This window comes from Giraffa tippelskirchi, chromosome 5 (assembly GCF_054371585.1).
Source record: "Giraffa tippelskirchi isolate mGirTip1 chromosome 5, T2T-mGirTip1v1.2.pri, whole genome shotgun sequence".
Taxonomy (NCBI): Eukaryota; Metazoa; Chordata; class Mammalia; order Artiodactyla; family Giraffidae; genus Giraffa; species Giraffa tippelskirchi.
The window spans coordinates 150,527,926-150,545,294 of record NC_137279.1 but is presented as its reverse complement, the minus strand read 5'-3'; the positions used below and the strand labels follow the sequence as shown (position 1 = coordinate 150,545,294).

The following is a 17,369-nucleotide window of genomic DNA, read 5'->3' as shown; positions in this document are numbered from 1 at the left end:
CTGGTCCCATCACTCCATGGGAAGTAGATGGGGACACGTGGAAACAGTGTCAGACTTTATTTTTTTGGGCTCCAGAATCACTGCTGATGGTGACTGCAACCATGAAATTAAAAGACGCTTACTCCTTGGAAGGAAGGTTATGGCAAACCTAGATAGCATATTTAAAAGCAGAGACATTACTTTGCCAACAAAAGTCCGTCTAGTCAAGGCTATGGTTTTTCCAGTGGTCATGTATGGATGTGAGAGTTGGACGGTGAAGAAAGCTGAGCGCTGCAGAATTGATGCTTTTGAACTGTGGTGTTGGAGAAGACTCTTGAGAGTCCCTTGGACTGCAAGGAGATCCAATCAATCCATCCTAAAAGAGATCAATCCTGGGTGTTCATTGGAAGGTCTGATGTTGAAGCTGAAACTCCAATACTTTGGCCACCTCATGCGAAGGGTTGACTCATTGGAAAAGACCCTAATGCTGGGTAGGATTGGGGGCGGGAGAAGAAGGGGACGACAGAGGATGAAATGGTTGTATGGCATCACCGACTCGATGAACATGGGTTTGGGTAGACTCCGGGAGTTGGTGATGGACAGAGAGGCCTGGCGTGCTGCAATTCATGGGGTCGCAAAGAGTCAGACACGACTGAGCGACTGAACTGAAAATCACTGCAGATGGTGACTGCAGCCATGAAATTAAAAGTCGCTTGCTTCTTGGAAGAAAAGTTATGACCAAGCTAGACAGCATTTTAAAAACCAGACACACTACTTTGCCAACAAAGGTCTGTCTAGTCAAAGCTATGGTTTTTCCAGTCGTCATGTATGGATGTGAGATTTGGACTAATAAAGAAAGCTGAGCGCCAAAGAATTGATGCTTTTGAATTGTGGTGCTGGAGAAGACTCTTGAGAGTCCCTTGGACTGCAAGGAGATCCAATCAGTTCATCCTAAAGGATATCAGTCCTGAGTATTCATTGGAAGAACAAAGTCTACTTTGCTTAAACTTTTCCCTGTTAATAGCAAACCAGGTTTCTGACATCCAAACACAAAACTGCAGACACCTAACTGGTTATTTTTTATATATCTGTAAAATAATTCCATCTCTAAATATTATGGTTTTATAAGCTTTTATGATTCTCTGCTCACTATCCTCTTCCTCTGCATCTCCAACACAATCAATTGCTAAATACTACTCAATCTAACTCATCACATCTCTCACATTTTTTCTTGTCTTTCCATTCTCATTGTCACTACAGTTTAGGTCCTTACTACATGAGAGGAATCTAAAAAGCTGTCAACACTGTAAACGGGACATAGCAAGTGTGCCTTTTCAGGTTAATTATTACTAGATTAATCTAATGGAACTTATTTAGAATTCTCATCTATAAACCCACTCCTATCCAAACCATTCAACCCACTATCATCATCTTACAAGGTTACAATCAAGTTAGTTTTGCTTTTTATCTCATCTCTTAACCAATGAAAACTGACTCTTCATAGGGATTTCAAGGACCTCTTTCACATGGCCTCAGTTTATCTTTCAAGACCTAAATATCTCACTACATGTACCCTACTAAACCTGATTCCTCACTGTCCTCTGAACATATACCTGTAATTTATTTTCTAAACTTTCAGAGCTTTGTTTGTGCAGTTTTCTCCTGCCAAGCGAGTCATTCTGACCTCTTTACATATGCACTTGAAAACTGTGGTCACCCTTGAAAGATCACATGGTGAGACTAAAGTGAGGCATACCCCAGTGAGTACATTTTTAAATTTTGTGCTCTAGCCAATTAACCTGCTTCACTCTGGTCCCAGTTCTATAACATCATCTAAAAATTTTACTTCTTACACAAAGTCTGCCTTGATTTTTCTCAATAAATTGTGATCCCTGTATCTTCTTTAAGTCCCCAAAGTATTTCATATCTTTCCCATGGTTTTATAGTTATTTAACAAATTCAACAAATATTTATCAGGCAGCTTCCATGAACCCAGGCACTGACATAGAAGTTAGAGCAGTGAAAAAAAGAGATAAAAACCTACCCATCCTAGAGTTCATGTTCTAGTGGCTTAGAAAAAAAAGAAAGAAAGATAGCACTAAGTTGTGTCCAACTCTTACAATCCCATGTACTGTAGCCGATCCAGGCTTCTCTGTCCATGGAATTCTCCACGCAAGAATACTGGAGTGGGTTGCCATTTCCTTCTCCAGGGGAATTTCCTGATCCAGGAATTGAACCCAGGTCTCCCGCATTGCAAGCAGATGCTTTACCGACTGAGCTCTGCAGGAGTCACTTGTAAATATAACTGATTGCATTAGTATATTAAGCTTGCTGCCAAGAACAAAATCTAATTACCCTTTGTAGGTCTGCACATGACACCTACCAAATACACATTTATTGAATTCAACTTATAAAAAAGATCTCTGCATGTATTAACCTATGAATTATAATCAAATACAGACATGATTTCATATCATTCCTTCTTAAACTTACCTACTAATATCATTGTTGCTTAGGTCAAGTCTTTCCAAAGACTGCAGGAGTGTAATTTCATCTGGAACAGATTTTAACTTGTTATCCCGCAGGTCTAGCACAAGGATAGAATTCAGATGCTTAAGATGTTCTGCCCCTAACATTTCAATCTGGTTTTCTCCTACATGTAATTCCTAGAAAACCAAAGATCAATCATGTGTATTCTTGAATTCAATTTTATACTAGATAATGAAAGTAAAACTGAAATCTTAATTTCAAATCACTGAAAAACACATGGAAAAAGCATAATTTTCTAATGACTAAGTTGCTTAAATTTTTAATTATATTTAAGCTATCTTACAGTTACAGAAAAATAACAAAAAAGAAAATTTTCAAGAATTTCCTAGTAACTTAAAAATAATTAAAGGCTTAATCCAGCAGAAAGTTCAAACTTTAAAAAACCAAGGTAGAGAAATGATTTAGTAGTTACATTTATAGAATACAAATCCAAGAGCTATACTGATGAAAGATTAAAGTTTTAAAACAAATCAGTATATGTTTAAAAAGTTATTTATAATAAATGTTTGTTACTCAAAATTTGTATCCATGGTTTTTAATAACATATTGTTATAATACATACTGATTTCCCATTAGCAGAATCTAAGATTATCAGATAATTAATCTTATTAAATGATAATTTTTTCAGTTATTTATATCATTGTCACCATTTTGTTTAAAGAAACTTCAATATTAATGCATAAAAGTATACATAAGGGAAAGCAAAGCATGGCAAATTTAAATACAATGTTAATGCTATATACTTAATATCAAAAAAAAATTATTAATTTTAAACAGATCTTACGATGAGGTAAATATGAATTGGCAACTTAAAGAATTAGACACGTATTTCTTCCTGGTATTCCAGGCTTCCTACACTATGGTCCCAACTTACTTTGTTAGCTTCATCATCTATTAGGTTGGTACAAAAGTAATTGAGGTTTTGTATTGTGAATTTTAAATCATTATTTTGCTGTTGTTCAGTCGCTTAGTCATGTCTAACTCATAACCAGGCTCAAACACATCTTTATTAACCAAAATAGGACCATTACAATCAACACATTTTTGCCAATGAAAAAATAAGTTTATTTCTATAGCATAAAAATCTGTGCTTCAGGATTCAATGAACCCTTGGAAAGCATTTTCTGCATCTTGCTAGTTATGGAAGCATTTTCCCTGCAAAAAGTTTTCGAGATGCTTGAAGAAGTGTAGTCGGTTGGCAAGAGGTCAGGTGAACATGGTAAATAAGGCAAAACTTCATAGCCCAATTCATTCAACTTTTGAAGTGTTGGTTGTATGACGTGCATTCAGGCGCTATCATGGAGAATTGGGCACTTTCTGTTGACCAATGCCAACTGCAGGTGCTGCAGTTTTCAGTGCATCTCATCGATCTGCTGAGCATACTTCTCAGACGTAATGGTTTTGCCGGGATTCAGAAAACTGTTGTGGATCAGACAGGCAACAGACCACCAGATGGTGACCATGACCTTTTCTGGTTCAAGTTTGGATTCGGAAGTGCTTTGGAGCTTCTTCTCAGTCCAACCACTGAGCTGGTCATTGCTGGTTGTTGTATAAAATCTACTTTTTGTCAGAAGTCACAATCTGATCAAGAAATGATTCACTGTCGCATAGAATAAGAGAAGACACTTCAAAAAGATGATTTTTTTGATTTTCAGTCAGCTCCTAAGGCATCCACTTACTGAACTTTCTCACCTTTCCAATTTGCTTCAAATGCCAAACAACCATAGAATGGTCAACAATGAGTTCTTCAGCAACTTCTCATGTAGTTTTAAGAGGATCAGCTTTAATGATACTCTCAGTTGGTTGTTGTCACCTTCTGATGGCTGGCCACTATGCTCTGCATCTTCAAGGCTCTCATCTCTTTTGCAAAACTTCTTGAACCACCACTGTACTGTACGTTTGGTAGCAGTTCCTAGGCTAAATGCATTGTTGATATTGATGTGGCGAGTTGTTTTTGCTGCTTTCCAACCCATTCTAAACTCAAAAAAATTGCTTGAATTTGCTCTTTGTCTAACATCATTTCTATAGTCTAAAATAATTACAAACAGCAAGCAATGTCACTGGCAAAAATATAAAGAAATGTACATTAAAATGATATATAACATAACCATTTATTTAAAAATGTATTCCTATACCAACTGGCAAAGTTCAACAATGCAAAACCACAATTACTTTTGCACCAACCTAATACTACTTCTTGAGTTATAAACTACCTTCCAGATGAAATGGGCAAATTCTTATTTTTAAAACCGATTATTTTTTTTTAAAAAAATCTGTTATTAACAAAAACATTAATATATTCAATCATAATAAAATTTTGAAAAATAAAATTATAAGAAAAAAACACATAGCTAATACATATTCTCAATGTAAAATAAGTTTAAATTTTCATTTTCATGATTAACTTTCAGAAAATGTATATTTAATAAACAACTAAACAGTACCTTTAATAGTTTACAAGAAGGAAATTCTGGTAGAAAACGTAATTTATTCCTTCGCAAATATAGCAATTCTAGTGATTCCATGTTGGCCAATTCAGGAGGAATAGTTTCCAAGAGATTTGAATTACAATCCAAATGCTTTAATCCTGTAATACATGTTCAGTGAAACACAAAGATACTTTAATAGAGAAAAATACTGGTTTACAATTCTATATACGTTCAAAGAATGTTCATGTAATCACGAGGACTCACAAAACTGTGATTTTCTACACTGCTGTAATAATCAATAATCCTAGAATACTACTGAATTACATAAATGTAAACTACAACATTTTTACATTTAGTTACAATTAAAGAAAAACAATGATACTAAAGTCAATGTTTAATAACAGTCCAGGTCATCTTTGCAAAGACTTAAAAAACAAAATACTCTAGTACTCCCTTAAAGTACTCTAAAATATATAAACTATGAGATTATTTACCTCAGTATCATACATCTTTAAAGAAAACCTTAAATTATTAAAGTCATAAATATACATGCATACTACTCATATGAACGAATGTCAAGTAACTCTGGCCAGTAGCAGCTTACACACCCGTATTTGTTCTGTCAAAAAACCCATGGATTTCTATGTATTCTCTCTTACTCTTTCAGCCACTCACAGTGCCTCTCTCCCTGTCTTCTTTCCTTCCTTTTTTCTAACTTTTTTTAAGTTACATGCTTTTTCTAACACCTTAGCTCATGCTCTTGATAAGAAGAACGTTCTCACTTGCGGCATCTCTCTTTTACCTCCTGAATATCTCATAAAAGGCAGAATGGAAAACAAAAACAGAAGAAAAGTAAAGGTCTTCTTTTTCTTAAGACTTTAATAAGCAATTTCTCCCTAATCCATATCGCAGATTCTCCACTTACTGTTGTTGTTGATTTAATCACTAAGTTGTGTCCGACTCTTTTATGACCCCACGGACTGACTGCAGCCCACCAGGCTCCTCCGTCCATGGGATTTCCCAGGCAAGAATACTGGAGTGGTAGCCATTTCTTTCTCCAAGGGGATCTTCCCAACTGAGGGATCGAACCTACACCTTCTATCCTATTAGGTGGATGCTCTACCACTGAGCCATCAGGGAAGCCCTCTTCCACTTATATTTTCCACTATTCTCAACCCTATAGTTTGAATAGGTAATATGTATTTTACAACTATTTTTCATGTACTTTGAGCTTGTCAATTTTAACATAATTCAAGACTGAATTTAGACTACTTTCAGTGTTTACAGAAACTAACAGCTTTTCAAAACAACTTTAATAGTACTTTCAATTTATAATATGATAATTTACGTATTATTTGGCTAGGGCACTGAGGAAAATATCATAATCCGATCCACCCTAAATCCAGTGAATTCTATAAAGAAGTTTGTTTTACATCTGGAAACTAGTTTTCACAAGTTTTTGCACTTAAGAGCCCTGGTTGAGAATACAAGCAGCAAGTAGCAGAAAAAGCAAGAGGGATGAAGTAAGAAAATGAAAACCCTGGCTTTACAATTTGCTGTATAATTTCTAAACCTAGGTTCCTGAATCTTTAAAATGTAAATAATATGCACCCCCAATTAACTTATAGAACTATTGTGATGGCAAAATAATATATTTTAAAGCATTTTGAATTACAAAGAACCACACAAATGTTAGAAACTGTAGAATCTCGGTCATGAATAGTGAAAAAAACTAAATGTTCTACTGGTGATAGCTTAAAAGTATCTTTGTAATGGCTAAAGCACAGAAATACCTGAGACAAATTATATAGTATATTAGAAAACCTGCTATAAGTTTAAAGCATTTTTCTATTGATTTCAATATCTATTCTTATCTCTCAATATTTCTACTCAGTTTAAAAAAAAAACAAAAAACACATGCTTCTTGCCTACTCATTCCAGGTATATTTTATGTTCAGCTCTATTTTCTAATACTTTTATTGAAAAATGGCAAAAACAAGCAGAGTTAACTATTGGTATCACAAGTAAAGGGTCCCCTAAAATGTCAATTCAGTTTATGGCATTTAATTTATGCATTCCTGTAATAAATGACAAATAACCATTGTGCTGTGCTCAGTTGCTCAGTTGTGTACGACTCTTTGTAGCCCCATTGACTGTACACCACCAGGCTCCTCTGTCCATGGAATTTTCCAGGCAAGAATACTGGAGTAGTGTGCCATTTCCTACTCTAGGGGATCTTCCTGACCCAGAGATTAAACCCACATCTCTTGCAACTTCTGCACTGGCAGGCGGATTCTTTACCACTAGCACCAAATCAGAAGCCCAAATAACCATTAATCTACAGTAAAATAGCAGTGATCATTTGTAATGTATAAAAATATCAGTTTTATTTTTGCACACCTGAAACTAATAACATTGTTAGTCACTTATACAGTATTTCTTTTAAATGTCAAACAGCACAATTTTACAAACTCATCTCTAAATAATCTGTAACCAAGTGTTCAAAATCACATCTATGATTTCCTCCAAAAAGGGGAGGTTTAAAAAAAATGAAAGAGCTCACACATGATCAGCAAAAAAAGTAGATGAGGTAAACAGTCCACAGTTGACACATAGTGATCATCAACTAAGAAATAATCATAGTTCGCCTTTAGGTGAAAAAGAGTTGATTGATTTTGGACTCAAGAATTCTAACATGAACAAGTATACTTATTTAAAATTACTGAAATGTACCTTCTATTTTTTTCATCCTTCATATTAGTTCTACAATACTTCAAATGTACTGATTCAATGGTAAACTTTAATAAAATAGAAACACTAAATTTAACTTGCTTTTAAAAAGGATTGACAATTTGGGCAAAACTAGACATCTCTTGACGTTATTACTTACGGACCTCAAGGAGGATACAGATACAACATAACCTATCATAGGTGGAATCACCTAGGAGAGGGGCATGACCTCTCAGTGAATGCTGAATATGAGAAAGAGACAGCATGCTCAAAACTTTAATCAATTTCTCACGTATATAATTTTCCCACAATTTATAATCTTATTTTCTTTTATCTTTTTGATGAGTCAAACTACTGTTCTGGTAGTATGAATAGTATAGGATGGGATGGGATGGTTGCATGGCATCACTGAATCAATGGACATGAGCTTGAGCAAGCTCCGGGAGGTGGTGATGGACAGGGAAGCCTGGCGTGCTGCAGTCCCTGGGGTCACAGAGTCGGACACGACTGAGAGGCTGAACTGAACTGTTTTGGTGGTAAATCTTAATGAAGTTGCTAGACGATAATGCCCTAGAGAAAATCTGACTAGTTGTTATTGTTTGCATTTACCACGATAAAATCTATTGTTTTACTTCTCTGTAACTACATAAAAATTTATTTTTCTAAATGTAAGTTACACAAACTTCAAATTTATTCAATTTTTAAAACAGAGAAGATTTACTTTTCATTCCACTTAGCTCTGCTGGCAAACTCTTCAGTTGATTACTGGAAAGATTGAGACGCACCAGGCTGGATAGAAAAGAAAAACTAGCAGGAACAGTTGTAAGACGATTATTTGAAAGATCCTTTAAAAAGAGAAAGACAAAATGAATGGATGAACAAGTAAATAAAAAAATAAATGAAGGATCCCTAAGGGGGGTGTTTAGCATTTTAAGGGCACTGCAAAACTTAAAAAAACTATTTAGAGTAGATACACTCGGTAAGTCTCATTCACTGACAATTTCACAGATCATCATTCATTGCCTCAATATTTTCTGCAGACCTACTACATGTCTAATAATGTAGCAGAGAGAAATTAAAATGAATTGATTTTAAAAATATTTTACAGAAAGGTTTCTATTAGTACTAAGCCATGCTGTATCTTGCATCGTGTTTTTAAAAAATCCATTTATTCATCCAATATTTGTTGAGTATCTATGATACGTCAGGCGAAATGTATAGTTAAACTGTAATATAAAAAGAAAAACATCTTTGCAAAAAAGAAAAATGCTTGAAAGAGAAAAAGTAAGGCTGAAAAACATGGCCGTTTTAATTTGGGAGGAAAAAATATTCCCTCTAGGTTCTTCTGTGACCACAGTAAGTCTGCTTTAACTAAATACAAAAGTCTACTGTTTAGTTTTCACTCATTCACCCTGCCTGATTAATCCCTATACCTTCAGTTCAGTTCAGTCGCTCAGTCGTATCCAACTCTTTGCAACCCCATGAACAGCAGCAGGCCAGGCCTCCCTGTCCATCACCAACTCCCTGAGTCCACCCAAACTCATGCCCATTGTGTCGGTGATGCCATACAGTCATCTTATCCTCTGTCGTCCCCTTCTCCTCCTGCCCTCAATCTTTCCCAGCATCAGGGTCTTTTCAAATGAGTCAGCTCTCTGAATCAGGTGGCCAAAGTATTGGAGTTTCAGATTCCACATCAGTCCCTCCAATGAACACCCAGGACTGATCTCCTTTAGGATGGACTGGTTGGATCTCCTTGCAGTCCAAGGGACTCTCAAGGGTCTTTTCCAACACCACAGTTCAAAAGCATCAATTCTTCGGCGCTCAGCTTTCTTTGTAATCTAACTCTCACATCCATACATGACTACTGGAAAAACCATAGCCTTGACTAGACGGACCTTTTTGGCAAAGTAATGTCTCTGCTTTTTAATATGCTATCTAGGTTGGTCATAACTTTCCTTCTGAAGAGCAAGTGTCTTTTAATTTCATGGCTGCAATCACCATCCACAGTGATTTTGGAGCCCAGAAAAATAAAGTCAGCCACTGTTTCCACTGTTTCCCCATCTATTTCCCATGAAGTGATGGGACCGGATGTCATGATCTTTCTTTTCTGAAAGTTGAGCTTTAAGTCAACTTTTTCACTCTCCTCTTTCACTTTCATCAAGAGGCTCTTTAGTTCTTCTTCACTTTCTGTCATAAGGGTGGTGTCATCTGCATATCTGAGGTTATTGATATTTCTCCCAGCAATCTTGATTCTAGCTTACTTTTGCATTATAAGTCTTTGCTTTTTCTCTAAATAGTTATGAGAATTTTTCTGCAACTCCCTTTAAAAGACAATGCTATCAGGTATTCTTCTTATGATATTCAAATTAAATGTAAGTATTCCACCAGCTATCACTAAACTATTAGGTAGGGCCAATGGCAACAGTGAATAAGAAAAAAATGACTTAAAGGAACTGTTCTCTGAAGACTACTGTTATTATAATAACAACATAATCTACAACATACAACATAATACTCTACAACTCAAATACTCTAAGGTCTAAGAATCAACAGATTACTAATAAATATTTTGCGATATCACAATTTACTGACACTAAATGCAATGTAGTATTCTGGATTGGATCCTGGAACAAAAAGAAAAGGACATTAGTGAAAACAGTGGGAAAATATTGTAAAATCTATAGTTTAGTTAGCAATATTGAACCAAAGTCAATTTCTTAGTTTTTACAAATATCCCATGGTTATGTAAAATGTTCACCCATTAGGATGGGTGAAGGGTATACAGACACTCTCTGTACTATCTTTCCAACTTCTCTATAAATCTAAAATTATTCCAATATCAAAAGCTAAAAATAAAAAGTTTCTGATAAAGAAGATTAATTCACAAATTTTTAAGACATTTTAAAGAACCTAAAGAAACAGAATTACTAACAGTTAAATATTAAACTATTGCTGTTAATGATTAAATTGGATACAAAATAAGTACAGTGCATATGAATTAATCATTATTTATGTGACACATTTCTTCAATAAATATTTATTTAGCACTGTGCTAAGCAGTTTTATGTAACCTTAAGAAATATTACTCACTTAAATTCTTGCCCAGAAATAAGACCACCGTTGAGCTACCACAAAAGAATAAATTAATATTTTAATGCCACAATCTTTCCTGTTGCCTGTGGAGTCTCTGCTGAAATGAATTAGGATTCCAGTTCTAGGATGAGACAGAAAATGAAAGTATGTTGTTTGCCAGGACACTGTGGGTTTATATTGATGTGTAACAAGTTGATTTAGAACACTGGAATCCCATTCTTTTCTTTCCTTTTTTTTTTGTAAAGGCAATTATCTAGTCCCAGGAAGGATCCTTCAGTTATGTAAAATTTTGTTTCATGAAATGTCGTGACTCCATTAATAATTTTGTCTTGTTTCAGCTGGTATATACAACTTTCAGAGCTCTTGTATTTGGAAAATTGGAAGGGCCCAGAATTTGAAAAAGTGTCTTATTTTCACTGTTTTTGTTTTAAACTATAGCTATATAAAGCTTATGGATTAAACAGAATAAATTTCTAAATTAAAAAAAAAAGAAATATTGTTAGCTTAAATTATTACATATCTTACACTTTTAATGCTTTAATTTATTGTTGCTCACATTTATGATTTATCTGATAATTAGTCCTTAAGAACACAGTTCTCAACTGAAACATTCTTTTATTAAGAAAATGAATATCTGGGAACCCAGAACAAAAGTCTGTAAGGTTTCCATTAAGCCTTCTACTAGATTCTTTTTTTAATCAATTGCTATCTTTTACCACTAAATTTTATAAGAAAATCTGATGGCTCCCTTCCTTCCCATTCATTTCATCTACATTTTACTTTCCAAAATTTATTTCCAATCTGATCAGATTGAAAAACAGAGATACTAAAGAAATGGTTGAAGAGAGTATAAATTTTGATTTCAACCACTAGAGCAGATGGGGGAAAATATCAAGAAAAAAATAAGTAAAAGAAGTAATTTGTCCTTCAATAAAAAATAAACTGCAAGGCTAAAATGACACTAATGAGTTTTTCAAAACATGTAATAGTGAACAGAACAAGAATGTACTATGAAATAAGTACATGGAGTAGAGATTTATATTGGAACATGTGATCTAATACAGCTAAAGTCTTTCAGATAGGATAGCTTATAGTATAGTCTTACTCCTTCTGTGGTAAATTTGGGACGGAGGGGTGTGTATACTTTGCAATCAAATTGTCTGATAGTAAAATCCTGAATTCCTTAATTAGTTGTATGACTTTGGATGTTATTTTTTTAAAAATCTGTAACAGGATGAAACTACTTAGCTATATGTAAAGCAAAGTGCCTATTGTCTGTATTATTCTTAATAATATGATTAAAATAATATTTGTACTGCTGCTGCTGCTGCTGCTGCTGCTGCCAAGTCGCTTCAGTCGTGTCCGACTCTGTGCGACCCCATAGACAGCAGCCCACCAGGCTCCGCCATCCCTGGGATTCTCCAGGCAAGAACACTGGAGTGGGTTGTCATTTCCTTCTCCAATGCATGAAAGTGAAAAGTGAAAGTGAAGTCGCTCAGTCGTGTCCGACTCTGCGCGACCCCAAGGACTGCAGCCTACCAGGCTCCTCCGTCCATGGGATTTTCCAGGCAAGAGTACTGGAGTGGGGTGCCATTGCCTTCTCCGATATTTGTACTGCTTCATGGTTATCTCTATTTAAGATGTGAAACAGATGGAATGAAAATTTCACCAAGAAATGTGGCCTCTTTGGAAAACAGGGAAGAAAAGGCAGGCCCTGAAGGTATTATCTGGACACTTAGGGAACAGAAGGACCATAAGGGCTTAAAAGGAGGTAATGGGAATCCTCAACAAGAGAAGCCACCTCAATGAGAAGCCCAGTCACCGCAACTAGAGAGTAGCCCTCACGCACGGCAACTAGAGAAAGCCTGCATGCAGCAACAAAGACCCTGTGTAGCCAAAAATATTAAAAAAAAAAAAAAGGGAGTAAGTATACGCTAAAAACACCTTTCCTCTATTTTGCTAAGTCATAAAAGCCTCTGCATAGCAAAGTCATCATCATCAGGCCCCTTCTAAAACTCTATTCTGAAATTAAAATCTAAGGTAATTTCTATCATAAGAAAAACATAGGAAAAAAGAAGAAAAACGTAGGAAAAGAAATTTGCAATTATTAATTTAGCAATCTAATTGTAATATATAGTTCTGATAATGTAGTCATACAAACAGGTGCCCATGTATTCATGATTAGTATCATATATCCAATTTCTCAGCCAAATGAAAAATCCCTCCAGCCCCAGATTATACAAATATTGCAAAATCAAAACTTACTAAATCTTCTAAGTTGGAAAGTTGTTCAAACCCCTCTGGTATGCAAGTGAGTTCATTATGCTGGAGATACAGGCCCTTCAGATTTCGTAGATTTGTAATTTCTTCAGGGAGTATTTTCAGCTTGTTATGGCTATTGATTGATAAAACAAATGCTAAATAATTTGGTGACAACAAAATAAATACTTAACAAGGCGTTTCTGCTAATCAACTACCTGGGCTCATTATAAAAAGTCAAGGAAGGTTTCTAATTTTAAGTACTTATCAAACTTTACATCCTAAAAGGATACACCCATTAAAATGACAGTAATGTAATTAAATTGAGTGTTTCAAAGAAATAAAGATTTTGAAGCAAAGATAGTTTGTGAAATTTTGATTGGTTCCTTTTAATCAACTTCATTTTACATGCAATGTGAAAGAATACATTGGACTCTAAATTTTCACACTCTATCAGAGTTTTAAGATTTTGACAAAGACACATACACACACTACAATGAAGTCACATTTTACATGGGGATTAGGCTTCAATCTAGCACTCAAGACAAAAATAGCTATTTCTATTTGAGGGCATAGCATATTCAGTTGAATGTGTAATATGCAACTCCAATCTTATTTGTACTGAATCATTATTTTCAGTTCAGTCCTGCAGAGATTCCAGTTTATTGGTGTAGAAGTCCCAAGTCACTTAGAATAATACATTCCCTGATAATTAAGAGATAATTTAACTTGTTCTTAGATTGCTAACTACTTGCTTGGGAATTCTACTCTACTGTCTAGCCATATACAGTTTCTTCACAAATAACAGGCAGGAAATGGGAAATATAAGCATATAACAATGATCTTAAATTATAATAAAACTAGCTGGAACAAAAATGCCAAAAAATGTTTTCTAAAATATGAACCACCAAAAACTACTAAAAATTGGTTGACATTGTCAGTTACTTAATTGTAATCTTTGCATATCTGACAGGAATCTAGTTGGGCAAAAATGTAATTTTTTCTATATATTTCCTTCTTTTCCTCTCTTATTCTATTCCCTCCATCCTAACATTCATACTCTTAAGTGCTAGAAGCTAAAGCTAAAGCCACCCACACCTGCTGCATACTCCTTCTCCTCTCAACCCTGCCCACTCTTCTTTTCGCAGGGCATATCTATGCTGTTGGCTTGCAATGGGAAGAGGTTCTGATGTACAACTAAACAATAAGTATCTTCACTAACTGTCCTAAACAATTCTGGGTACACATATTTTTGTTAATTTATGGTAATTTTAAGTTTTTCATCAAATAAAGACTGTTATTTGAGGAAGTGTTCTCCCTCAAACTAGTTAACTTCAGAAAACTGAGACTTGATCATGCTATGTTAGACAGATCAACAACCATACTTGTTTTATAAGCCACAGCTTTTCAAACAATGTTTAACACTTAAACCCTTTTAATTTTTTCTCCTAAATTAAATCATCCCTAATCCCTTTTCCACAGTGTATATATAACATATAAGGCAGTAATTTTTTTGAAAGTCTGAATGCATACTGAAGGGCAAACAGAGGTAGCTGGAGTTTCAGCCAGCTGGCCTCCCATGTACCTATCGAAGAGTACCAGAGGCACCCATGGAATCTCAGGAGTCCTCAGAAAGGTTTAAAAACTACTAATATTAAAAACGTGAAATTTTACTCACTGATGAAAAAAATTGTTTTCAATTTCTTCCTACTGTTTCACACATATGTATCTTAGACTATCAAAGTAACATAAAACTTGAGATGTCAACAAAGATTTTGAAAATAACCACTAAAAATTATTTCACAGAAAATATAAAGAGCATTTTTTAAAAAAAAAAATTGGTCTTAAATTTGTAAAACTAGAAAACATGTAGGCAATTCTAAAACAAAAAATAAAATAATCAGAGAATTAAAGCTTAAAATTCTTATCCTGTTTAATCACTTTCTGAGATAATATAAAAGTATTTTTACATGCTAGAAAAAATGTTAGAAAAAGTTTTTTAAAGAATATTAGATTTATACCTTTATACTAGCAATACTGAAATAAGTTTAAATTTTACCTGACATTAAGTTTCTGAAGATTTTCTAACTCTCTTATAGCAGAAGGAAGGGATGTCAGCTGATTATCATGTATCTGAAAGTTATTAAAAGACACAGTCAATATCTTACTCATAAATAACCATAAACTTTGTCACTGCAAAATGTTTGCTGACAATACTCTAATTATTCTAATTCAATAGTACTGTTGGACTATTGGTAATTTGTTCTGAGCATAGAAGAGAAAAAGGAGTTTGAAATTGACCTCATTGCTGTTCAGAGATCATGAAGTGGTAAGACATTAATTTTAAATATTACAGTTAAAAAAAAGGAAATTTCACCTCATTGGGTGGAATTTCAATCTCAAATGAGAGACGAGAGGGTTAGAATGCATAGCCCTCTGTTGGTATGATTATGGCAACATTTACAAAAAATAAACGAGGAGGCAGATTTCTTCTCTCATGTTTTTATAGAATCATATTGTTTTCAAGGTACAAGGAACCTTCAAGAGAACACCTACATCAACTGATTCACTTTACAAATGAAGAAAATAAAAACTTCTCTAGAAATCTGACTACATTCAACTTTTTCAGACAAAAACTGGAAGATTTTTGGTGATCCTAAGTAAAACAGTGGATTGTGATATAGAAGTCTGTGGATTGTGAAATAAACTACTCATGTTTCACTTTACCACATGACATAGCAACTAGGGACTAAAAACAAAGTTCCTGAATAAATCCACAAAAACTTAAGCCCAATAATTTAAGTCAGTATTGGAGATAAGTAACAAAATAATAATAACCTTAAGTACTTGCTTTAATGTCTAGAATAATAATGATCATAAAATAGCAATAAAAAAAGGACGAGCAGCAGAAGCCACTAGGTTAAACATTAACTCTAATTCTGTTTGTATGTGTTAACACATTTAATTCAAAGATAGGCAGTACCAACAGTCTCCATCTATAGATATGGAAACTGAAGCACAGAGAGGTAACTGTCCCAAGATCACACAGCTATCAAGCAGCAGAGTCAGAAATGGAAGTCTGAGGTTCCGATTCTGCATTCTTAACCATGATGCTTTGCCTAACACAATAATTTGTTATTCTTCTTGCACTCTACCAATTGGGCTTTCTGCTTCTTAAAGTCTAAACTTAGCTTCAGAGTTTTTTCAAACAATAGACTCATAAATCAACTTACATCAAGAACAGTCAGTGCAGGAAGGAGTCGGAGGTCATCAGTAAGTGACTGAAGTTTATTATTTGATATGATTAGTTTGGTCAAATCCGTCTGCTCCCACCATCGCTCAGAGGCATTGAATGAAAGATTCTGATTAGCTTCCTCAGGAATATCCACATTTATTCTCCAAACACACTGAGGCACTATTTCCACCATACCACACCAAAACAAGGAAAGAAAAAACAAGTGAGATACTAAGTACGTAAGTTGATAACAGCTATTCAAGTTATCTAATGAAATTTCTGAAACATTAAAAACTTTCAAGTAAATCAAACAAATAGCAATGAATTACAACATTAAAGTGAAAGTTTGATTTTATTCCAAAACAGAATAGGGGATATGCATTTTTCATATTAGATCTCACTTTTATCTTCATTCAACTATATTTACTATATACATTTCCTACATAGCACATAGTGGTTGGACATATAAGACAAATAAAGAATGGGCTCTATCTTTATACTACCATAACAGAGAAGATACGGAAATCAAATGAACAAACTCCTGTAGCTCATAACAACTCCATGAGGCAGATGTTATGACTATTCTCACTTTATAAATGAGAGAAATGGGACACAGAGAGAATGTATCATTTGCCCCGGGTTATACAGCTAGAATACAGAGAAGGCAATGGCACCCCACTCCAGTACTCTTGCCGGGAAACTCCCATGGACGGAGGAGCCTGGTAGGCTATACAGTCCATGAAGTCGCTAAGAGTTGGACATGACTGAGAGACTTCACTTTCACTTTTCACTCTCATGCACTGGAGAAGGAAATGGCAACCCACTCCAGTATTCTTGCCTGGAGAATCCTAGGGACAGAGGAGCCTGGTGGGTTGCCGTCTCTGGAGTCACAGAGAGTCGGACACGACTGAAGTGACTTAGCAGCAGCATACAGCTAGATAAGATTAAACCCTGGAAAAGCTAAACTATCTTGCTTCTCAGTGAATATTTCGAAGGTATATATGACTCCGGTAGCTGCTCTCTATTTTATCTGACACACAACACAACATTGTTACTCTTGTTGCAGCAAATACTGCAATTCCTTTGACATAGCA

At 34.8% G+C, this 17,369-nt stretch overlaps 1 protein-coding gene across 4 annotated transcripts in view; it reads right to left on the bottom strand.

Annotated features, from left to right (window-relative positions):
* LRRC40 (leucine rich repeat containing 40) overlaps positions 1-17,369 on the bottom strand; it is a 39,297-nt gene that overhangs the window by 18,774 nt on the left and 3,154 nt on the right. For all 4 annotated transcript variants that reach the window (XR_014053760.1, XR_014053761.1, XM_081490666.1 and 1 more), the window contains exons 2-7: positions 16,274-16,455; positions 15,100-15,173; positions 13,047-13,176; positions 8,410-8,533; positions 4,974-5,116; positions 2,473-2,645 (exon numbers count right to left, since the gene is read on the bottom strand). Coding sequence is in view for 2 of the 4 variants with exons in the window: in XM_081490666.1 (XP_081346792.1) it covers positions 2,473-2,645; positions 4,974-5,116; positions 8,410-8,533; positions 13,047-13,176; positions 15,100-15,173; positions 16,274-16,455 (826 nt within the window). In the remaining 2 variants the exon portion in view is untranslated. The remainder of the gene's footprint in view (positions 1-2,472; positions 2,646-4,973; positions 5,117-8,409; positions 8,534-13,046; positions 13,177-15,099; positions 15,174-16,273; positions 16,456-17,369) is intronic.